At 39.8% G+C, this 23815-nt stretch overlaps 2 protein-coding genes and 1 long non-coding RNA gene across 8 annotated transcripts in view; 1 reads left to right on the top strand and 2 right to left on the bottom strand.

The window, feature by feature from the left end:
* Window positions 1-10665, bottom strand: part of snx16 (sorting nexin 16) — a 12677-nt gene extending 2012 nt beyond the window's left edge. Inside the window, exons 1-8 of one of the 3 annotated variants that reach the window (XM_034861575.1) lie at window positions 10505-10664; window positions 8672-9092; window positions 8023-8109; window positions 4277-4425; window positions 4019-4088; window positions 3348-3484; window positions 3010-3126; window positions 2084-2126 (exon numbers count right to left, since the gene is read on the bottom strand). In XM_034861575.1, the coding sequence (XP_034717466.1) occupies window positions 2108-2126; window positions 3010-3126; window positions 3348-3484; window positions 4019-4088; window positions 4277-4425; window positions 8023-8109; window positions 8672-9058 (966 nt within the window). In that variant the 5' untranslated portion in view covers window positions 9059-9092; window positions 10505-10664 and the 3' untranslated portion in view covers window positions 2084-2107. Of the gene's footprint in view, window positions 1-2083; window positions 2127-3009; window positions 3127-3347; window positions 3485-4018; window positions 4089-4276; window positions 4426-8022; window positions 8110-8671; window positions 9093-10504 lie in introns of all 3 variants that reach the window. The other 2 variants (XM_034861574.1, XM_034861573.1) reach the window with 2 other exon arrangements.
* Window positions 10666-11667: 1002 nt separating this feature from the next.
* LOC117937533 (leukocyte elastase inhibitor-like) overlaps window positions 11668-23815 on the top strand; it is a 56471-nt gene continuing 44323 nt past the window's right edge. The window contains exons 1-12 of one of the 4 annotated variants that reach the window (XM_034861567.1): window positions 11668-11810; window positions 12269-12456; window positions 14072-14233; window positions 15086-15226; window positions 15380-15497; window positions 16618-16760; window positions 17290-17367; window positions 18073-18162; window positions 18252-18432; window positions 19238-19472; window positions 19538-19540; window positions 21593-21601. In XM_034861567.1, coding sequence (XP_034717458.1) covers window positions 12274-12456; window positions 14072-14233; window positions 15086-15226; window positions 15380-15497; window positions 16618-16760; window positions 17290-17367; window positions 18073-18162; window positions 18252-18432; window positions 19238-19464 — 1323 coding nt within the window. In that variant the 5' untranslated portion in view covers window positions 11668-11810; window positions 12269-12273 and the 3' untranslated portion in view covers window positions 19465-19472; window positions 19538-19540; window positions 21593-21601. The remainder of the gene's footprint in view (window positions 11811-12268; window positions 12457-14071; window positions 14234-15085; window positions 15227-15379; window positions 15498-16617; window positions 16761-17289; window positions 17368-18072; window positions 18163-18251; window positions 18433-19237; window positions 19473-19537; window positions 19541-21592; window positions 21602-23815) is intronic. The other 3 variants (XM_034861571.1, XM_034861568.1, XM_034861570.1) reach the window with 3 other exon arrangements.
* Window positions 22208-23815, bottom strand: part of LOC117937538 — a 47077-nt gene continuing 45469 nt past the window's right edge. The window contains exons 2-3 of the long non-coding RNA XR_004655175.1: window positions 23486-23622; window positions 22208-22319 (exon numbers count right to left, since the gene is read on the bottom strand). This is a non-coding gene — a long non-coding RNA (uncharacterized LOC117937538). The remainder of the gene's footprint in view (window positions 22320-23485; window positions 23623-23815) is intronic.

Below are 23815 nucleotides of genomic sequence, written 5' to 3'. Positions count from 1 at the left end.
ACATCATGGCTGCGTAGAAGAAGGATCCGGGTACTGAAATGGCCAGCCTGCAGTCCAGATCTTTCACCCATAGAAAACTTTTGGCGCATCATAAAGAGGAATATGCAACAAAGAAGACCTAAGACAGTTGAGCAGCTAGAAGCCTGTATCAGACAAGAATGGAACAACATTCCTATTCCTAAACTTGAGCAACTTGTCTCCTCAGTCCCCAGACGTTTGCAGACTGTTATTAAAAGAAGAGGGGATGCCACACAGTGGTAAAAATGGCCTTGTCCCAACTTTTTCGAGATGTGTTGATCCCATGAAATTTAGAATCAACTTATTTTTCGCTTAAAATTATGCATTTTCTCAGTTTAAACATTTGATATGTCATCTATGTTGTATTCTAAATAAAATATTGAAATTTGAAACTTCCACATCATTGCATTCTGTTTTTATTCACAATTTGTACAGTGTCCCAACTTTTTTGGAATCGGGTTTGTACAACTAAGCAACAATTACCTGCCTGTATGAGCAAGTGAGCATTGTATTAAAGGGTCATTTGTTTGTTTTTTTTCAACCTGGACCCCGTTTCTCATGCATTTGTGTCTAATAGACTGATCTGAACCAGAATGTTTAACATTGGTCCTTTGGTTCTACTGACAGGCTCGGATTTTGTGTCTGACAACATTAAAGATCTCATATTATGAATTATTTCTAGGCTTGAGTGGTTGTGATATGTACAGGTTATGTTTAATATAATACACGGTAGGGAAGGGAAGGACATGTGTCCTTTATCAGCTGAGGTGGACACATTATCGCAGCAGCTGCTTCACCCTCCTCTACCTCCTCCACCCTCTCTCTCTCTCTCAATCTTCCTCTCCCCTTGTTCGCTCTTTGTCCATATATTCTGGTTCAAATGAATATGGGCGCCCATCTAATTATAACGACCCCTCCACATTCTGGAAATAAATATTGAGCCATGGTACTTCAAATCTTTTAGATTACACAAGCCTATCATTTCTGTAGCCTATTCCAAAACAACAGACTCCCAGAATGCTTTTCTCCTGACTCGTGTTCCACTCTCCAGAAAAGTCACCTCATGAGATCGACAATGTTGTCCGACACTTTTAATAACAATCGGAGCCAGTCAGTAGTAAAAACAATCACTTTTAGTGGACAAAACTTGAGGCTGCACAATTACCCCATTGGGTTACATTGCAGCTCCGTTCGGGACGGCCGGTCACTGCGTTATCCCTCAATACTGGACCAATTTCAAAAGCTCCGTGTTCACATCAGTCTATTAGACACACATGCACGGGGAAATAGGGTCCAAAACACAAACAAAACTACCCTTCAAGACAGGATTTGAAAATAACAGGAACCTATCATTAACATCCTGATCCCACAAAACAGGCCAGCTCCATTATTGTACACTAGTTAATAGGGGTGGGAATCTCTGACTCCGATTCAGAGGCCAACAATTCAGTTCTAAACCGACTGTCAATGAGACATTTTTTTTGTGTATTTCCACGTGTGATTTAAAAAAAATGAACATATAAATCAGAGTTCGTTAGATTTTGACATTATTTGTAACACACGTTTTAATGAATGTTTAGTCTACTGAGGCTTTTATTGGGTAGGTATACCATGCTTAAGCCTTAAAGATGCTGAGTCACCTTCTCTCACAGTGATCTTCCATGTCAGAGGCTGAGTCATGTTTAAAGGTGGAGAACATGAAACATGAGGTAGTCAGATAAAGCAGATGAACAGCTTTTATGTGTTTTGCTTAATTATTTGTTTTATGTCTTACTAGATCATGTGTGTATATATTCCCTTTTGGCCATTTTTGAGTGTTTTTTTCCTGCTCTCTTGCCTAAAAGACAATTGTCGATTATCCCTTTCTCTTTCCGTCACTGCTTTGTAGACAGTAACTGGAGACAGTAACTTTTAAATAAAAATCAACACATTTAAAAAATGAAACAATAAATAGAATTGCGATGCATTTCCCCCACCCCTAGTAGTTAATGCATGTAACTGAGAAGAAGAAGATAAGAAGACAGCATGCCATAGTGTTAGCCTGCTGAGCTGCTATGTGGAGTACCTCACATGTTATGGGGATCTTTTTTCAGTTCGGGGCAGCACTGCTGTGAAATGTGAGGGCAAAACAAAAAACACAAGAAGGGAAGGGAAAACATTTTTAAAAAGGACTCTGATGAAAATAATAATAATGGTAATCAACTTTTAATTTTTAAATCCCTGATTTCTTTACAGACGTACACGCCAATGGAACGTTCACTTTAAAAAGGACAAATCAGACTGATGTGTCCTAAGGACCAAAGCATGGCTGACATTCACGCCTGGACTACATTACAGACAATTTAGGGTAATGTCACATCATATCATATCATATCATATATATATATATATATATGACATAACCCAACCCAATATTCAGCAAAGAGGATAAATTGCTGAAAATGAACACTGGGCATTATATGGGGATACAGATGCTAAGCCACTGAGTGCGCCATTAATGGGTAATAAAAAAAGACACAAAAACAAACATATACAGCACCCTTTGTAATGTCTTCTACTGACTGTAGTAATTGGGACTATGTTCTTGTAAAGAGTAAGAATAAATGCAGTGCTAAAACAGCAGACAGCAGACTGATAAATCAAAGGAAATGTGATTTGCTTAGTGTTTTAAGATGAGCGGTGGTGGAGGATTATTATTGGCTCCCCCCTACCATCAGTTGATTCACTAGATCACAAATGCAGAATCAAAAAAAAAGGAGAAAGAAAACTTAAAAGGCTTAAGATCATCTTTAAAACAGTTTCATTTGCAGCAGCTAAACACCAAAATAAACAAGTGCGTGTCAGCATTCCACAATCGCCACTTAACCCTTGAACCACTCCTTAAAACGATGGGAAATGTACTTCTGCCTATTTTCATGGCAGAAAAAACAAACAACTTGTAAAGTGGCAAGGTCATCATTCCCGATGAGGTGTGGTGTTTGTGTCTTTTACCCAGTGTCCTCAGGCACATCCTGATCGGCCTCTGCCGCAGACGACTCCACATCTGCACTGCTCTCACTGCCCTGGGCTGACAGATCACACACAGACTCCGGGCTCACACACTCGCTACTGACACAGAGACAGAGACACACACAGAGACACAAACTTATACTTCAACTCATTTAACTGCTATTTTAGAAGTTGTGTGTGAACCCCAGTTACTACTTTCCTTGGCCTGTCCATTTGTAATTTGTAATCAGTTAACCCCTATTTATTGTACTTATCTATGTGTGTGTGTGTGTGTGTGTGTGTGTGTGTGTGTGTGTGTGTGTGTGTGCATATCTACTGACTTGATATGCTTCTCCAGTAGCAGAATGGCTTGCTCCCTCTCCTCCAGCCTCCTCTTCAGGGAGGCGATCTCCTTCTGCTTCTCTAGCAGCTCCTTCTGGAGACGGTAATTGCTCTCCTCCAAAGTCTCGCAGAACGCCTGGAGGGAGTCAGGGACAGAGGAAAGAAAAGCCGACACTGTGAACAAAAACGTCGGCTGCCTGAAAACACGTCTAGGTCTTATTATTTTACATGGTTGCTGTAATGTGTAATGCGAGGGAACCCCTGGCTGAGGCACTTTATCTTGTAAAAATGTCAGGCTGAGTATCATTTTAAAAGCTTAAATACAGTGCCCATATGGTATCTGTGGTTTGGCAGTGACTTGAAAACTACTACTTCATACCAACTCTTTGATACTTCATACAATACTTAAAGTACACACATGCACAATGTATTTTACCTTTCCATTTCTTGGGACTTCTGTGGCCCTGATGCAGTAATAGCAGGCTTAATAAATATCCCTCTAAGAGTCAATGGAATCAAACTGGACCAAGCTTGGTCAAAGCCACTGTATTAATGTTCAATACGTGGCACTACTAAAATGACAAGAATCCTCCTTTAAGTGGTATTGATAGCAGCATTAACAAACATTCAGTACATGAGCACACATACTTTCATGTGTATGCACACTTACTCTGCTCTCCTCCAGACTATCAAAAGGCCCAGGGGGGTCATCCAGACACAGAAACTCCCTCACTGCCAGGCTGTCAACGAGAACAAATGGTGGAACAGGACTGAGTGTGTGTGTGTGTGTGTGTGTGTGTGTATGTGTGTGTGTTTTTAACAGACTTACATGAAAGTTGGAATTGTCAATGACCATTTTGCAAAGCACATAGTTTACACAAAAAGGCTGAATAATTCCGTTTAAACGCTGCATAATCATGTCACATACCAGCTGGCAATGTCCTTGTGCGCAACAAGGTTTTGCAAAAAGGCCTGGAGTCCCAACTGTCTGTCTTCCAGGAAGTCGGTGTCATAGTTGTCTTTGAACCAGCGCTTAGGAGGCAGTGAGAGGCGGAAGCCCGGGAACATCTCCTTCAGCTAGAACCCAAACAAGCAAAAACAAGACCTCTCTTATACATGAAAGGTATTGGAGAGAATTCTTCTCAACAGGTTGGAACAGTACATTCTTATCACTGACAATTAATTTGGTTTTAAACCTCAACACGGTACAGACATGTGGGGGGGGGGGGGGGGGGGGGGGGGGGGGGGGGGGGGGGGGGGGGGGGGGGTTGTTGGTAATGGAGTTCATCCGGGTGTTATTTTGACACCATTCCTTTTTAATGTGTATATGAACATTTCGTCACAACAATATAAATGCAATACAGGATGTATGATGGGCTAAACTCTCATTAATCACCTTATGTTTGCAGATGATTTGGTAATCATTTGCCCATATGGGGCTGGGTTACAACAACTTCTGAAGGTTTGTTCTTAGTACGGTGTGATTTTGATATCAAATATATTGCAAATAACAGCAATATTTTGATCGTTAGAAGTAAAGAAGACAGGAAATTTGAATTTCCTGATTTCTTTTGATCTGGTACTGCTCTTAAAGTATGTGATGAGATTAAATATCTTGGCCATCATATTGTTAATGGTTTATGAGATGACAAGGACATCAACAGACAGTGTCTCGAGATATATGCCCGCGCTAATGTTCTTGCACGTAGATTTGACATGTGTTCTGCTAATGTTAAGGTCGCATTTTTAAAGCATTCTGTACACCACTATTGCCCACCTGTGGTGGTCTTATAGGAAAAAGAACATGCAGAGACTGAATGTAACATACAATGATGGCACGAGACTGCTTCTAAAACAACCAAGAGAGTTCAGTGCTAGTCAAATGTTTGTTGGTGTGCCTCTCTGTTCTGCCCTAATAAGAAACCCTATTACATGATGTCCATAATTGATACATATTTAGAAAGTCTGTCTCAGAAAACAGAATTGTACAAGCTTAAGCCCACAATGACTTTGTTGTCATCTTTAATTTACTATGGACCTTCCATTTGTGTCCTGAATAAAGTCATTATTATTATTATTATTATACAGTAATGGCAGTTCTGCAGACACAAGGCAAAGAAAACATTGGTAAAGACAAGAAAAAATAATGTTGCTCTTTGAAGCCCTCACACTTCACTTCTGCATTACTCTGATCAAATAAGTACTACACTAGTCTGCTGTCATCTAGTCTGTATCTCTACCTTACTACCTTATTTTTTTTTTTACATTTGACTAATATTCTAAAATCCCAATAAAATATGATCATATATTTCAAATGACACATTAGCTCAGTTTAGCTACAGGGTATGTACAGCAATCCTTTAGTTAAATTTACTACTTTTTAATACCTTTTTTACTACCTTCAAAAATGTTTTTAAAACCATCACGACACTGAATTGCAAGTGTTAATCAGCGACCTTTCTATTATTTAAACACATTTTGAGATTTATAACATACAGAAATACATTTACATACATTTCTTTAAACAGCTTCCTTCATTTGAGTTAAATGAGTGTGCTGTCTGAACACGGCAGTTAAACACCAGAGCCTCCGCGCGCAATGTTGGTGTGGATTGCATATGCGACCAAATTGCGTTAGCTCCATCCAGTTGACGTTGATGTTTTTTTTACACACCGAACAATAAGCCTGCCTGTTATTCCCTCCTACAGGCCTGAGCCAGTCCTTAAACTCTGGGTTGTTCACCCAGCTATCGGAAAACTTGCATTTGCCCATTAAAAGACGACGATGGTTGTCCAGTCATTGAAGATATGGCTTGAAGCAAGTCTAAAATAAACGTCTGTTGAGCGTGCAGTGTTCCGAGATGTCGAACGACCACTGAATATGACGTCGGCATCAAACATAGACGAAAGATCTTTGATTATGTGCCCAGACATGCCAAAGCCCATATTTAAACGCAAACGCAGGATAGAATTTCATTCCGAATAGGACACCTGATAGTCTGAAAAAAATAATACCTCATTTAAAAAAATGATACCTCTGAGACTACATTTAACACTTTGAATGGCCTTAAATTTGACAATTTTGATTTATCACTTTTTAATACTTTTTAAAACCCCGGGGACACCCTGAGCTAGGACAAGATTCTAGTTTCACGTTTCAGGACTTTATTGTCAAATGCACAGCAAATGCAGAGACGTTGGCAATAAATATTAGTTTGCAGGCTTTCTTTCAACAACGCTCATAGAAATATGTGTCAAAAGAGAAAATCATACGAGTTAAACAAAAAGAATGAATGGTTAAAAATATATGGGTAAAATAAAATAAACTTCTATTGTTATTTTAACAGGAAACACAGCACTGTGCCGGGGCCATTATGCTGTCAAGAGTACTGTCGCTCAGTGGAAAAAAAGCCAACTGCAGGAAAAAATATCAGCTTGCCATATTTTTGCTATATTTGCTGGTTCTTTAACCCTTTATCTCTGAGCTCCAGCTGCCACTCGGTGTGTCTTTTTTCCCCATTGAATACATGAGCATAGACAGTATACGCAACAGCAAATAAGATGCACAAAACACTGTTTTTCAGTGTCCTACACAGCAGGAGAAACGACCACATCATTCCACCAAACTGTTTTAAAAAGTATTTGTGCAGCAAAAAGCACCGATGCCTCTGAAGAACCCGGACGTACTGAGCTTCTGAAACTACCGCCATAGGTGAAATGTTTGACATGAAAACTCAAAGTATCTCGTCAAAGTACTATTACAAATAAACTCATCCTACATGACGAGACACTGCTCTTTAATTAGAACCAGGGCTGTCCATTTACTGTGTACTGTAGGTGGTACTTTTAGTTAAAATTTCAAGAGGAATCACTTAATATTGCCAAAAGCCTTTGTCACATAAACTTACTGACCTGACTCTGTCTATATATTTGACTCTTGCAGAATATTGCAATACGTATTGTGAGGTTCCTGGTCATTCCCACCCCTAATTGATGTGCACTGATGTCCGCAGTTTGCTCAGACGGAGATGGGTTGGAATTTGTATGCATAAACTTTCACACATACTGTGTACTCACTGGGAACCCTGAGCCATGTGCATGAACATAGAGTAAAGATATGTTGGGTGAGGTCCAGGCTACTATGCCAGATACATATTATTACATGTCCACACCCCCCCCTCTGTCCTCTCTCTCCTTGTTGAATGGAGGGTGTTCCCATATTTTGTGTTACATTCTTCTTGCCTGGGGTTACTGTGTCTAAATTCATAAATTGGGAATTTCAGTAGTAGGCCTACAAAGATCCACTCTGTTTGTTTGTTGCAGCTTTTTAACCATCATCTTTTAATTAAATTTGTCTAAAGATTTTTCCCTTTTGTAAGCTGTGAGCGAACTGTCCTTCCCAGAACCATGAGAGACCGGTTTCCCCTAGTTGGCCCGGGCATGTCGGCTATTTGGGAACAGAAGGCTTCTTTGTGTGGCTCTAATCACTTCCACAGTGCACTCAAAAACAAAAAGAAATCATGCTGAAAGCAATCGTTTGATGGTCAAAAACAGTGTCTGCAGATGATCACGTAAATAAAGCTTCAGATAGGGCTGGGATTTGGGACTGCACGTAGTTTTCATTCAAAACATGCATACACATACAAACATATGTACATAACACACCCAAACACACCTTGTCGTTGAGTCTGGAGAAGTCTGTGTACCTTCTAAAAACAACCCAGCTCTCATCTGGAGTCTTCCTGACCAGGACCTTAAATACCTGCAGCAGAGACAAAACACACAAAGGTGATCTTAAAGCCTTGTTTGATGATTTGTATCCAATATATACACGTCCATGTGCTGAGTAAATGTTGACAGTACAGTTGTAATCTCTAGTTTGCATCATAATGCTTGCTTGTTCTTAGTGAGCATGTCTGTCCCCTTTGTTAAAGTGCTGTCCTGTCACTATAACTGTAGGAAAACTGACCAAGAGGTTCACATGCTGCCAACCTACATCTCAAAGGCAATCAATCACAATTGTCTTGGGCGGAGAAAAGCTGTGATGCCGCTGCAAAATAAGCTTGGAAAGAACTTGTTTTGGTGGAACATGTGTGTGTTTAAAAGTTGTTTTAGTCGTGCAACAGAAAACTCAGACTGAACAGATAGTTTAGCTAGCTATCTGGATTTACCCTGCAAAAGTTAACAATAGTCCTCATAAATTAACCACAGTTTAAAATGTCACCATCAACACAAAGTTAGCCCAAGGCAACTAAATGAGTGAAATCTGGCAAAAGTCAAGGATATACAGTAGACTTGGACGAGTCTACTTCCTGGTTTCATACCGTAAACTTGGCTCTCTCCTCCATGACTTCATATCCCAGCACAGTGGGGGTAATAGGCCTGTCCTCGCCTTGCTGGCTCCCAGCAGGATCTGATATGGAGCGGGGACAGCTAGAGTACTCGATGGAAGGCTCCAGAGTCCCGTTCACTCTGGCCCGGGTCACAGGGCTCTGGGGGGGTGGTGGTGTCCTGCTCCGGCTGCCTCTGTCCACGCAGCGGGACTGGCGCTGGGTACCTAATCCCCCACATCCTCGTCCATGGTCCTGCCCGGTGGAGAAGCTAGAGACGCTGCCTAGTGATGAAGCTCGCTGTGGCCGCCTCAGCTTGCTGCTACCTCCTGACAAAGCTCTGTCCATCGGCACCGGGACAGGCACAAAGGGGGACGCCATCTTCCTGAGCTTTATGCTCCTGCCCCTGGGCACCCTGTACAAAAAAAGAAAAGAATAAATTGATATGATCATTGTATTTACCTTCATCAATATTGACTTTAAGATTCCTAAATACAAGCTGAAAAAGACCCTCAGATTTCCCTTAAACTTACACAATTGAACAGAATCTGTCAGCATATGTTATACTGAAATAAGGGTACCAGACTGTGAGGGCAGATTAATTTTTGACATGAGCCACATGCCATTCATAATTTATAGATTTGTGCATTATGTGAATAATTCATGATGGAAAAAGCCTTTGAAGATCCGTAGATGATTAGTGTGTCAGATCATCCTGTCAATTGATTAGGTTATATCCACTTGTTCCATTAGAAGCCAGACCCTTTCCAGTAATGCAAAGAGGGACACGCCATGATGCTTTGGTTTGAGATAAAGGCAGAGGAACCTGCATGTTGGTTTTTATGAAAGAGTAGAGCCTGAAAGAGGTTTCTGCCCAGACTGAGAGACTGGCAGCTACCTGTCAAACGTGTTCACATTAATTCAGCATTAGTGGAGCTTAGAGAGGACAGCCCTTTGTCTCTGTATGACTACAATTGAAAACACTAATTCCATAATGGTAATACACATGCCAATGTCAGGCCAAGGCCAGAAGACAAAAGAAAAACTAATGGAAACAATAAAGAAGAGCAAGCATGAACCGGTGAATATTGACAGTCCACAAAGTGACAGTGATGATATTTGCTGCTTATGCTGCTCGGTCTCTTGACTGCAGCTATTTTGGTGCGTTTAAGAAACACGGCGAAATTGGTGGGACTAGAGCCAGCATGGCAACAAAATGCTGGCTGCCTACTTTAACTAACGTTATACTTTCATGTCACGTTGTTCACGCTTTTGCTAGCTAACTTAGCTAAGTCAAACTGTTAACGTTAATAGTGTGGCTAGCTAGCGTTTGGTAAGTGAAGTTAACAAGCACGCACGCTCACCTAGCTAACTGCAAAAGATGACTTCCTTTTACTGAACAGTACCAACACCATTAACAAAATGTAGTAACGTTAATGTTAAGCCACTTTCAAAAAGTAATAATTTCAGTCACTGCAACAGCTAGCTAACGTTACAGCTAACGTTACGTTAACGTTACGCCACTTGGAACAAAGTAACGTTAACGTTGAGCTAATTATTACCTAAAATATTGTTAAATTGAGAGCTGCTTCTAAGATAAGCTGCATGCCGAATCGAGTAACGCTAGCAATTCCTAAATGTTTGTTTAAGGTCTAATTTTTATTTTAAGTAGTTTTATGTTGTCATTAATAAATAGGGCAACGCTTTCCTCTACACCACTGCAGGATAGCTAAGGTTATTACATTACCTTTACGTTAGCTAGGGTTAGTAAGCTAGGACGGGCGGCCAGAGCTAAGAAGACGCATGATGACAACGACTTTCGCTTACCGTAGGAGGCAAGTTTCTGTCCCCTTCAGAAATGAAATTTAACATACACATAAAGCCCGATGTTTGATTGTCCTGTCGTTGTAAATCGAATGCACTATATCCTCTGTGCCCTGTCTATGTTAGCTCGGTTGACTTCAGACTACTACGACAGGTGCAGTGTTTTATGATAGCCACGCGAGGGCGCTGTAACGCAGCCTTTGTCATTTTCGTTCTTTTTAGCAGAGGTCTATAAAAAAAAACTAAACCTGTACAGAAATTATGTGAGTAGGCTATATATACACCTATATTTATATGAAATTGCCTGGACACTTGACTGAAAATCCATCTTGACTCAACTTGCAAAATCCCTAATGTTCATCTCCATCACTGTTTCCCCCTAAAACCAAATTAACTCCCTAGTTGAAAAAGCATCCTTCAAAATAAAGTTATAGCATATAAATGATTCAAATTAGAATCTGTTGTTAGCCTATCTAATGGCAACACTATTGACAGTAGAGAAAGCAGTGACTCTCAAACTAAATCATTTAGCATGGAAGATTAGGTTAGGCTACTTTTTTTAAGCAGAAATCATTGCATTGATGCATCTAAGATGACAAATGCAAACACTAAAACCACAAACCTTTTGCGTGCACTTACACAAAATTTAGCATTCATATAAAAGCTGGTGCGAGCCGTATATTTTGTGAGCAGCAGGGCAATTATTGACCACACATTATATGACTATGAAAATGTCTTTAAATATGTTATTTAGTAATTGTCTCCATGCATGGTTGGTCATGTTGCATCTGTCTTCTGAAGAACTGCAGCCGGGAAAAAATGACCCGCAGGTCTTTGTCATTGATGGCAAATAATATCCCGCTGTAGTCAGCATCTCAAGTTTACTTTACCTTTCTAGAGTTATTCAAATAATTACATCTAAATCTGTTTAGAAATAGCTTGAGGTATTTTGATTCACAGTGCAGTTGATCAGAAATGGGATTATCACATGTGTTCTGTGATGATGAGTCTGAAGATTTTTGGCTTAATTCACTCATCCGGCCTTTTTATTATGTTGGGTATCTGTGGTTAGCAGACTCTTACTAAGCACACCCTTTGACACAAAACATGCACCCAAAGCATAATAGTGGGTGTGTCTTTCACTGATGGGTGTGATTTTTAGATAATTTCTCAGGGTGCAGTAAGACTTTCTTGAGCTTGGGTGTGTCAGACTGTAAAATCACACAGAGGTGGCTCAAATACAACACGTCTGAATCATTTAACTGAATCATTGCAGATCACTTGGTCCCGTGAAGAAGAGTCTCTGTCAGTAAGTACAGGATCTGTATTTGATTTTGATGGCTAAAGGTTAGAAAGGTGATAGGAAAATATAACAGGGGTCAACCAGGCAAGGACCAATTCTTGATTGATGCCCTTTTCACTTGGTTTCCAAAGGCAACAGTGGTTGAGCAGGGAGGAGCAATATCTGGGATTCTCCTTAGTTTGGTGACTTTAATTTTTGGTTAAGAATCGAAATTGATTTGTATCGGTGAGTGAAAAGATTATGATAAATTAGGAATGGAGATTGGTCTACAACTTTCTGGTGAAAAGAGGTTGTTGTTAGAGTACACTGCCAATGAATTAAGTAGCTTCTTCTATTTTTATTTAAAAAGCTGGTTGTGTTTTACATAGTCAATGAAACACATCTTGTCAAAACAGGAGAGTGCAACTTATCAGATAGAAATGCATGCTACAGTTTATAATGTGATGAATAATGCTCTGCATCAGGCACAATGAAGGCGTCAACCCCATCCAAGACAGCCAAGGCCAACACCACCTTCTCTCTGGCTTTGTTTAAAAAGCTGAGTGATGAAGACAAGACGGCAAACATCTTCTACTCCCCTTTCAGCATCTCTTCAGCCCTGGCTATGGTGATGCTGGGGGCCCGAGGCAACACAGCCACCCAGATGTCTGAGGTAAAACACACACACACACACAGAATATAAACAGTTAAAAAGTTACAGTTGTCATGTAAGCACACCCATTGGAAAGCGTTTGTACTGGCACGCATTCAAAAGTTACTGCAAGTCAGATGTTCGTCATGGTGTTGGAATTTCGCAACTTAATTATTGCCTCAACAGAAATGTGTGGGTATGTTTTTTTATGCACGGGTATTCGTAGTTTTTCTTAATGTAATGAAAGGAAAGGCATTTTAAAATTTTAAATGACATAAGTAAATTATTTGTTGTTGGGTTTTAGTCCGTATTTCCACTGGGAAAACGTTGACCTACCTGTCTGGCAGAGTGAGGCATGCGAGGAGAAAGTGTCCAAACATGTGCATTATTATTCATTCTGTCTCCCTGCGTCATCGGGACAGGATCTGTTCTGTTCTGCCCTGGATTACAGCAAGATGACTAGTTCAATTCCCAGAAAGGAGGAACACAGGAAAGCCAAAATGGGAATGTTATAGTCCTTTCTTATGTTAATTTAAGTGATGAAATGTTGTTTTAGTACATTTACTCGAGTGCTGCAGTGAATTACAATTTTTAGGGCTACTTGTACTTTAGTTGAGTATTTCCATTTTCTGCTACGTAATAAGATAAGATAAGATAAGAAAAACCTTTATTTGTCCCACAGTGGGGAAATTGCGGTTCGCAACATCAAAGATAAGTGCAGAGATAGATAAGTGTACAAAATATAGCAAACAGTATTATACAATAAATTACACATGAATTATTAAACTGCACTTTGAAATTTGCCCAAATGAATAATTCTGCGAAAGATGTAATGATGATGTAATGATAATGGCACATAGGACACAGGATATGCCTCTACTTCAGTCCATTTCAAAGATAAAGTATTGTTTGCTGCATTTAGTTGGAGCTGTAGTTGCCAGTTACATTTTCTTACTTTTCAGAATTTGGGTTCATTATGCTGTCAATACTTCTGTTCTTTTACTTTAGTAACATTTACTAGTAATCAAAAGAATGTGGATACTTCATCCACCATGAGGGAGTTTACCAGGGAAACTGTGCTGTATTATGCAAATCACAGAGAAAACTTATAGAAAAAAGGGACAAAAGCTAGGACCAGTTTGTCCCCTAAGTTGTACAGTATGACCATACTCTTGCACTGTGCATATGCTGTAGTATAGGAAAAAAAGAATTTGCCTCATTTGAGTTATTTTATAGTTATTTCATTGGACAGACTCTAAACCTGACAACATGGTTAATTATGATAAATGATAAATGAGGCATGTTTGGTTTTGTTCCCAACACATGGGATGTTGATGGCGATGATTAGAGCCATTATTAAAACAGAGCCAAAACACCGGGCAGCTTCACAGTTTATTTTCAATAGTGGTTATAAATGTAAGACGTTCAGATTTTACGCTGGAATTTTACTTCTGACTTTCTCGAGTGCAATCATGAATGAGAGCCATCAGTTAGGTTGTGTGTGTTTACGTGCATGCTTTGGTGTGTATGTGTGCTTCAATATGAGGCTGAGGTTTATTTAGTCACCAGAGAGGGCATACACACATAAACCATGTTGACCTTGATCCTAATGAAACGACCATTCCCCCCCCCCCAGGTCCTCTGCTTCACTGAGACAGAGCAGGCGAAGCAGATGGGAGCAGAGCAGACGCAAACGCATACGACGGGGCAGTCGGCGATGCAGTCGCAGATGCAGACCCGGATGCAGATGCGGACGCAGATCCAGCAGACCAGCAGACTGCCACAGTATCTGCTCAAGGTGGTAACAAACCCAAAATGAAACGAAATGATCAATGATAAGGTTTTGTGGGGCCATCTGGTGAGAAAATCTGAGCTTTTTCTGGTACACACTCAATTTCCCGCTGGTTTGCTTGCTTATTTTTGATATCTCACCGACTTTTTTTAAAACAGAATTTGAAAATATGAAGTGAAGTTTTAAAAAAAAAATTCAAAGTCTGGAGACAGCAACAAAAGCAATCATACAAAATAATACTTCACTCCAAAATGATGACAGTGTAAAACAACATAATGGTGGGGAATTGTCTGTGTAAGTGTTTTTTTTAAATCTACCATATGGGTTGTTTAGTATTCATTTTAATGGTGGTAAAGCGTTTGTTTGGTCTGTTTTTGCCTCTCTATATTCTTTCTAAAAGGTGCTGCAGGTCTCATAAAACGTGAAAACGTCTGGATCGTGGGAGCTTTTAAAGAAAGTAATTCCAATAACAGTAAATAATGAGAACTACGCCAAAATCACTGGGCAGCTTTCGAGCACGTAGACCAATTGAGAAACAACGACCAATATAGCATTATCCAAAATACTGACTGTGGAACAGAATTTTAGATATTTGGCCTACTCATGAAATGGAAATTGCTTTTAAGGTGCTGAGTTTATAGCTGTCTCCCTTGGTAACGGTATCCTTAACACAGTGTATGCAAAACTGGATGATAGAGCACCAGGGCTAATGATGATTTTGGTGTCCGTTCTCATCATTTAACAGGTAAGCTGGCCATCATTGATCCATGTTAACACACTGCAATACAAAGTTGTCTTTCACCGATCACTGGCTCAGTGTATCTTTGTAACACACAGGCCTTCTCTGGCTGTTTGCAGTGCCTGAAACCCCAGAACGGCCAAGATGATGTCCATGCGAGTTTTGCCCAGCTGCTGAGCGAGCTCATCAAGGCAGACGCTCCGTATGCCCTCAGTGTTGCCAACAGGCTGTACGGGGAGCAGTCCTACCAGTTTGTTGAGGTGTGTGTAATCACATGATCAGCTATCGGGAAATCAATCTATGTTCTACTATGTTCTTAGAGCTTCAAAACTCATGTAAAGTCATGTTGTCGTTGGGTAATGGGCGTATTTAATTTTGGTGTGAGGATTCCAATGTGCTGTTTATGATTCCAGGATTTCTCGGCAGAAACCAGAAAGCACTACAACGCCGAGCTGAAGTCTGTGGACTTCAAAGCTAAGGCAGATGCTGCCAGGGTCAACATCAACAGCTGGGTGGAGGAGCAGACCCAAGGTAGAGCTCAAATGGACATATGCACACACTCGCGAGTATATATTACATCAAATGGAAACTAAATCTGTGGCCGGTAACAGTTAACGATAAGTTACACAAAATCTTGAGTAGTTTGCAGGTAACCATTCAAGATTCAAGATTCAAGAACTTTATTTGCCATTTGTGTTTTCACACATAGGAACCCTTGTGCGGTTGTTACTTGGAGAGTCAAGTCGAGTTTAAAAAGACACACAATGCATTTACATTATAAATAAATAAAATTGCACAAAAACCATTAAATTGAGGAACGAATGGGGAACTAGTGAACCATTAGTTAATGAGTAACTCCTTATCAAATTTCATAGATTAGCTAATGATTAGGTAATGGTTTATTCATGATTAGTTCTTTAAGAAATGAGTGAGGAAAGAATCGGTAATAACTTGATAATTACGTAGTAATTACTCAGTGTTATGTATCACTTTATAAAGGGGGGCACACAAACATGATATAATGATAGTGGTTTTTATACAAAAATTGCCTTTGGTGTCTTTTAATCCTCCCCAGCCTCTGTGAATCCTCTAGGATATTTACATGTTACAGTGAGGTCACACACAGCATTACATTGGCAGTTTTCAATCATGGTTTGATTCCTATATCAAGCTACTAAATGCTATGGAGAAGAATTGGATGTCTCAAACCTTTCTTTGGTTAAATGCATTCAATTTGAAGATTTTAGTTCAGTACAACTGCTAAAACCTCCTCAACCAACCAGACTTTAATCAGTGACAATGCATTTGTTCTTACAAGCTCCAACAAGAGAGTACCTACACATGTAGGTGCATGCAGAGTGATAGAGAAAGACCCTATGGCTCTGGGTACATGTAGTACATGTACTGTTTCAAGTTTTAGTTTATATGTAAATATCACTACCAGGGAGAGATTTTTTGACCCGCATTCACTTTATATTTTGTGTCCTTCTATGAGCTCCTATAATAGTAGTCTAGTTTTTCCTTTTCCAGTAGTGTTAGTACATGTAGAAGTTGCAGTAGAATAAGAAATCCAATTGTCCTGAGCTTTGGATGAAAACCTTGCGAGCGCTTGTGTCCGTGTCTTTGTCTTTTGCTCATTACTCTTCACCAGGTAAAATCAAGGACCTGTTGGTCCGGAATGCGGTCGACGACTCGACCGTCCTGGTGCTCGTCAATGCCATCTACTTCAAAGGCAACTGGAACAAACAGTTCAAGGAGGATTCTACAGTTGATGCGCAGTTTAGAATTAGCAAGGTAACACTGCACAAAACCAGCACTGGATGGATGAACACTAAGGGGCAAAAGCATCCGTCTGGGTTTTGGACACTTGATGATTTAGCACCGATATGCTGTAGCTGGAATGTGCAGCACCCTCCTATAGTGGATCATAACATAGCTAAGTTATACAGCTGGATGGGAATTTAAAGCTTTAAAGTCATACTTATTATTGTTATGAACCATGTTTGTAGTTTGATCTGCTGCAGCTCAATGAAACCACTGGTGTGCAAACTGCAGCCGACTAGAAAAGACAATTTTTCCCTGAATGAAAAGAAGTTTCATGAAAACGCATATGTTCCCATTGACCATTGATTTTCTGGATTATCGTGAAAAATATCCCGTAGATGTGTTCTCCTGCCATTAACATGTCTAGTAAAACGTTTCACTAAATATACAAAATATAAAGATATCGAGCCTCCTTTGTAATAATAAAAATGTTTAATCTGAACTATGAAATTCAGACGTATGATGTCAACAAGATGAATGTTCTGTTTGCTGTCTTCAGAGTGACACCAAGCCGGTGAAGATGATGCGGCAGAAAAGTAGATTCCCTCTCGTTGCCGTTCCTGAGGCCAACTGCCAGGTAAGGGCCATGTTTTTCGACAGAATGTTTTTTTTCCCATGCCTGTTTGTCTGCCATGCAATAGTTATATGCAGCATGATGAAATCTACAGTTTTTTGGAAAACAGCTGATTTGATTTTGAAGAGCAGTAATTAAGAGCGAGGTCTTTCTGAAAGAATTTTGCACTGAGGTTCATTTCAATCAGGAGAGACATGTTTGCAGATATGCAAATAAGGTTTATTGTACAGCGCAATAAAAAGTATAAAGTCTTTGGTGATTAGACTCCATCGCTATACTAATAGTTCATATGTAGGGGTAGAGAACCATCATAACCCCCCTATGGAGTCTAGACCGAACCCGAACCCGGAACCCGAAGACCAGACCGAAGGCTCCGACCGATCAGCTGGAGTAGAAGACTGGAGGAGGGGGGGGGGGCGGAGGGTTTAAATCAGGGTTGTGACTCTGTGATTGGCCCTTGAAATTTGTGTGCCATTCTGATTGGTTTAGCAGGAAGGTGAACGCCTCCAACAGCTGATTGGATTTAGGAAGAGAGCGTTGATGAAGAGTGAGGTCTTCCTGAAAGATTTTACGCAGATCAACGTTTGGTTCCATTTTGAAAATCATCACTAATTGAAACCATCTGACTTATGTTTTTTAAAAGATTCTCCAGGCATGTAACTAATCAAATTATCTGCAAACAAAACAAAACTTATCATGTTTGGGCAGATCCTCGAGATGCCCTATAAAGGGGAGGAGCTCAGCATGCTCATCTTCCTGCCCAATGAGATAGAGGACAACACAACAGGCTTGGAGAAGGTAGGACACATCTATATACACACACACAATGAACAAATGCACGGTTTAAAACTTTAAATGAATAATAATTGTTATTGTACCCACACTAGCTGCAGATGGAGCTAACCTACGAGAAATTTGTGGAGTGGACTCGTTCAGACATGATGGGCCAGACTGAGGTCGAATTGGGGCTGCCTCGATTTAAGATGGAGGAGACGTATGATTTAAAAGACGTCCTGACCAGCATGGGCATGGTGGACGCTTTCGACGTTACACTGAGTGACCTTTCTGGTGAGACATATGTCATATAGGCTGCATAATTATTTTAACCCTGGTGATGTCTTCCCGTTAACCATGAACTTGCCTTTCCAGGTCAAAATTGAAAATGAATATTTTTCTGGGCTTTCCCGATGTTTTTGTAGTTTCTTCTGATTTATTTATTACTTTTTCCATGCTCTTGGCGATTTAAAAAAACCCTGAACTGGTTCAATAATAGGTTTTACACTTATTCTTGGAATTCATGGTCAACAAACCTCATTTATACCACTCATTTAAACCAAATTATACATAAGTTAAAAAGGCAGAAATTATGAATTATTTTGACTAATAGTTAAGATCAGAGGATGTTGAGTGGATCACAGATGGGTATATGTCAAGGTTTAGTCCGGATACTGTTTTGAAACCATTAAATAAATCGCCCAAACTATTCAATAAAATCCTTAATTTACCTGAAGAATGTTGTATGGCATCATCCAAGTTATTTATGGGCAGTTTAGTTGAAAGAAATCCATATTTCTGATGTAAAACACTTTGAAATGGGTCAATTTGATCAGAGCACAACATATTCACTATGAACAGACAAATTAAAGAGCACCACGTTTCATGTAGCAATGCTACTAAATGATCAGTCGGACTCTGTCCCTGAAGGTTGCACTTGAAATGTAAACATCAAACATCGAAAACAGGACATCAGTTTAGCGAAACACAAGGTAGTCTGCATTACAGAATACTGAGTGTGCATGGTGAAGCAATGGATTCTCTCTCTCTCTCTCTTTCTCTCTCTTTCTCTCCCTCTCTCCCTCTCCCGGGCTGACAGGCATGTCTCCTGCCAACGACCTGGTGCTGTCAAAAGTCGTCCACAAGGCCTTCCTAGAAGTCAACGAGGAGGGAACGGAGGCTGCTGCCGCCACCGCTGCTGTCGTATCAGAACGCTCTGCAATGATTACCGCCACCTTCGTCGCAGACCACCCCTTCCTCTTCTTCATCCGACATAACCCCTCCATGAGCGTTCTCTTTGCAGGCAGATACTGCTCCCCTGAGTGAGCAATACTGTACGTCTTATAGAAATGAACAGATTATGACTACTTTATATGGTAGTTTTACACGTACTTTGTAGTCGTTTTGTGTCTCTTTATGGTATTTTTGTTACTCCTTGTTTTGCATCTCTTTTTGGTAGTTTTGTGTCTGTTTGTAGTTTTTTTTTTTCTCTTTGTGACTTCCCAACAAGCATTGTTAGCAACAAGCTGTGGCCCAGGGGCCCCCTGACCCTTGCCTACTGGGCACAGGCCCATTGTGTAGGCCAGTTCAGTAATCTGTTCATGCCTGTGGAGCACTGTGATTCAGCCAGGGGTGGGATGTATCTATTGTAGCTTCCATAGAAGAGGCTAATAGGTATTGCTGGGAGAAAATGGAGAATCATTGCATTATGTGACATTTCATCTATTTCTAGTCATTTCAAAAGTCCCTCTCCTATTTTGTCAAGACCAGGATTTTGCAATAAAGCCTTCAAATGAAAACTATGGTGTTAGATTGGATACCTTCTGTAAATCCCTAAATGCTTGCTTGTCCCAGATTCTTTCTAACTGTGATAGATTTTTACTTCCACTTTGCCCACTTATTTAATTCCTCATCTTATCCATTCATCTGTCACAAAACGGAATGTTTTGCAGCTGTTTCCGACTGTCTATTCATTCAGGAGTGTATGTGCTAAATCTCAAATTTGATCTGAAATTCAAAGCTGCAGCACTTAAAACATGCCAGGTGTCGAAGCAGAGTGAGACCATAGATTGTAAAAATAATGGACGCAGCATCAGTGATGTCAGCCATTTGGACAAGAGGCCAGAGCTGGGGAGGATAGAACAGCTAAGCCAGTGTGTATAGTTATGTCGGTTTTAATATGCCGAGGATACGCATTGCTAAGCTCTGCCACGATTGACAGGTCGGTGTGTGGCCACGCCCTAAAGCATCCGCTGCTTTATTGTCTATGTTAAAATAAATGGGAAGACCTACAATTAGAGATTAAACCCCTAAACTCATTAGGAGAATGTTTCATGCGGTAGTTAATAAAGGCAGAAGTAGGGTAACTTATTCTTACTTCCATAGAACAGAATTATTTCTGCAACCAGTGGAGTCGCCCCCTGCTGGAAATTAGATAGAATGCATGTTTAAAGGAGAATTCCGGTTGATTCCAACATGTAGCTCTGTTGTTTCTAAATGTGGAGGTCTGTCAGTAGAGAGAAAATGAAACCAATCGGTGCTGCCTACACCGTGTTATCCTCCTGCTAGAGTTAGCACCCAACAGGCTTCAACAGGGCAAGTTTTAAACCTGTTATTAGCTTCTTAACATGTTTAAAATGTCATAAAAGGTCCCTACCCTTATGAAGGGATTCCTTCTGAGGGAACACAGTGAATCTGACTGCTGGAGATATGCTAATTCAGCTGTGTTTAGTTCTGGTGTTGATACTGTAAGGAGTGCTTCGGGATCATCTACAAACTACAGCACCGAAAAGATGTTAGAAGAGAAGATGATGTTAGAGAGGTTTTTCAATTTTCAATTTAATGGTCAGATAGCAGTACAGCTGGTTTGACAAATACGTTTATGTAATAAAAACAAGTAATTTTCTCTGCTCAACAAATGAATCAGTAAATGATATTAGAATTGTTTTTCTTATTTCTATTCCTTATTTTAATGTATTTATTGTTTATTTGATGTATTTTTTTACAACAATAGATAACTTGTCACATACAAGATGAATAAAGTGAGAGTATTCTGTTTTAGAAAGTAATGCTACTACTTGATTTCTACAGCCCTGTGTGCTGTTGAATGACTCTGGATTAACAGGACAATTCCTTTTTAGAGTAGCCTGAAAGAGAGTTAAAATAGGGCTTTAATTAATTAACAGCCTGAAAAAGAGTTCAAATAGGGCTTTAATTAATAAGCAGCCTGAAAAAGAGTTAAAATATGGCTTTAATTAATTAAAAGCCTGAAAAAGAGTTAAAATATGGCTTTGATTAACAGCCTGAAAAATCTTTCAACTATATCTTTAATTAGACATTTCAACTTTTACTTTTAAAAATCATACATCAGAATGGTCCGATATTACCCAAGTGACACTGTGGAGATGTGTTCTATCACTTTGACGTGGAATGAATTTCCTTAACAGGATTCCTTTTTAGAGTAGTATGAAAAACAGTTAATATATGGCTCAAATTAACAGCCTGACAACAAGATTTCAAATATAGCTTTAATTGAATATATAAGCCTTTAATTAAATAAAATCCTATATCAGAATGGTTCGATATTACCTGAGTGATGCCCTGGAGATGTGTTTGATTGCTTACGTTAGCTCAGAACGCTATTCAGCTGTCAGCCTTTGTTGTGTTTGATTGCTAGCTTGTTGCCAGCAGTAAACCGACTTCATTATGTACTGCAGGTCCATTTTCTTTTTTTACACAAGTCTCTCATTAGCATCTTGTATGCTACTTGTCGCAAAGTGAAACATGTGCGACTCACATCTGCACTCGACTCACACCTCGGGTAGTGACTGTCTGTACGCGATCCGTCCCTCCTGAAATTCTCCTTTTTTTTTTTTAGATCAATAAAAATCTAGCTAGTTCATGGGATGACATGCAAAAATCTTCACAGTTACTGTATGGTAAAATGGATCATAACCAAACTCTTATCCTTTCTCAATCATTCACATTGAATGGCAATGTCATTAAATCCTGTTTAACAAAAAGTTATAAATGATTAGTTTGATTGTTGCCTGGTTAGTTACAATTTTTTTTTTTTTAAATTAACTAATCAATTGCATCAGTACCTTGCAGTTGGCCTTAGGGTTGTCGGAGAAAGGGAACAATGCTGTCTGGTGCATCATCTTCACTGGCTTGGTGTCATTCTGAAAACAACCCACTGACTTTTAGAAGGAAATACAGTCTGGTCCGGGATTCCCTCCTCACTGCTAATCATTTTTCCTCGCGGAAGATGGGAGTTGCTGGTCTACAGCTTTAGTTTGTGTTATTCAAAGGGTTAGTTTGGATTCACCAAAGTCATGCAATAACCAAAACACATAAGAGATTGAGGTATTGGTAGACGAACAGCTCCTAATGTCCGGGTAGTTTAAATTATAGGTAGTTTTTTTGTGGCTTGTAAGAACCCCTCCAGTTTCCCCTCCGTATACTTCAACAGGGCTCTCTCATGGCATGGTAAAGTGGTGGAAAAATCTAAATATAGCACACTTAAATAGTGCATAGTAAATTTAAACTGATATTAATTTGTTTTACCCCTTATGTTGTCTACGGGTCAGTTTTGACCCTTTTCCAAAACGTTTCTCTATCAGAAATTTGGGTTTCTTTCTAACAAATTGCCCAAAAAAGTAACGTGGATGGTTCCCAACAACACTCCTCACAAGTTAAATGAATGATCAGTTTCCTACTTTCATTGAATTTGGGTGATTTGTCAATTTAATGGCATTTGGAGAAAAAATAATTGATTAAAAAAGAAGTCAAAAAATGACTAATGTCAATAAAAGTGACAAAAATGTCCAAAAAGTGACAAATGTATAATTAAAAAAATATAAAAAAGCTTTAAAAATAATTTGGGGATAATTTCAAAGGACTCAAAACAGTCAAAAAATGTTGAAAAGGTGACAAAAACACCGGGGGAAAGACACAAAAGGCTCGAAAAGACGACCAAAAACCAAATTTTGACTCAGAAAAACCAAACTTTGCAGGTGGGCGAGAAGACAACACGAGGGTTAAGTGGTCGTTTATCTGCTGGCTAAAATGTGTGTTGCTGTTCATCGTTTGATTTAGCATGAATCGGTTCACGGTGGTACAGACGTAATTTGGTTGGAACCCCAAAAAGTACTGAGTTCGGTACCCAACCCTAGCCCTGATGTAGAATTATTTTCCTTTACCTTTTTTCCACTACTTTCAATGAAGAAGTCCAAATTAGTGTCTATGGTCTAAAGTGTTCATGCTACCATATTATTGATTTAAAAACCCATATTACCTGAGTTTAGTCAGTGTTAGTCAATTGAATGCTTTCTTTGAGCAGTGTTACCTTGTTGAGTCTAAAGTGAGCCTCCTGTGTGTCATGCTGCTGAAACTTCTCGTTACTTTTGAAGTACATGGCATTAACCAGCACCAGCCTGCTCAGGCTGTCCACGTCACCCGGGGTCAACAGATCCTTAATTTTATCTGGAGAACAAAATTGACACATAAGTGAAGCAATGGCACACAACTGAGAGCAAAGTGTGTAAGAAAGGTTGCTGCCACGTTTCCATTGGTGTTATGTGTATGTAAGGGTGTAGATCTTCTGCACCCAGCTGTTGATGTTGAGTCTGGCGGCCTCTGAGCCACCTTTGAAGTCCACAGTCTCCAGCTCTGCTTT

The sequence above is a fragment of the Etheostoma cragini genome, chromosome 22, assembly GCF_013103735.1.
Source record: "Etheostoma cragini isolate CJK2018 chromosome 22, CSU_Ecrag_1.0, whole genome shotgun sequence".
Lineage (NCBI taxonomy): Eukaryota > Metazoa > Chordata > Actinopteri > Perciformes > Percidae > Etheostoma > Etheostoma cragini.
Note: the sequence above shows the minus strand (reverse complement) of the source record. Positions and strands in the feature narration are given on the sequence as shown.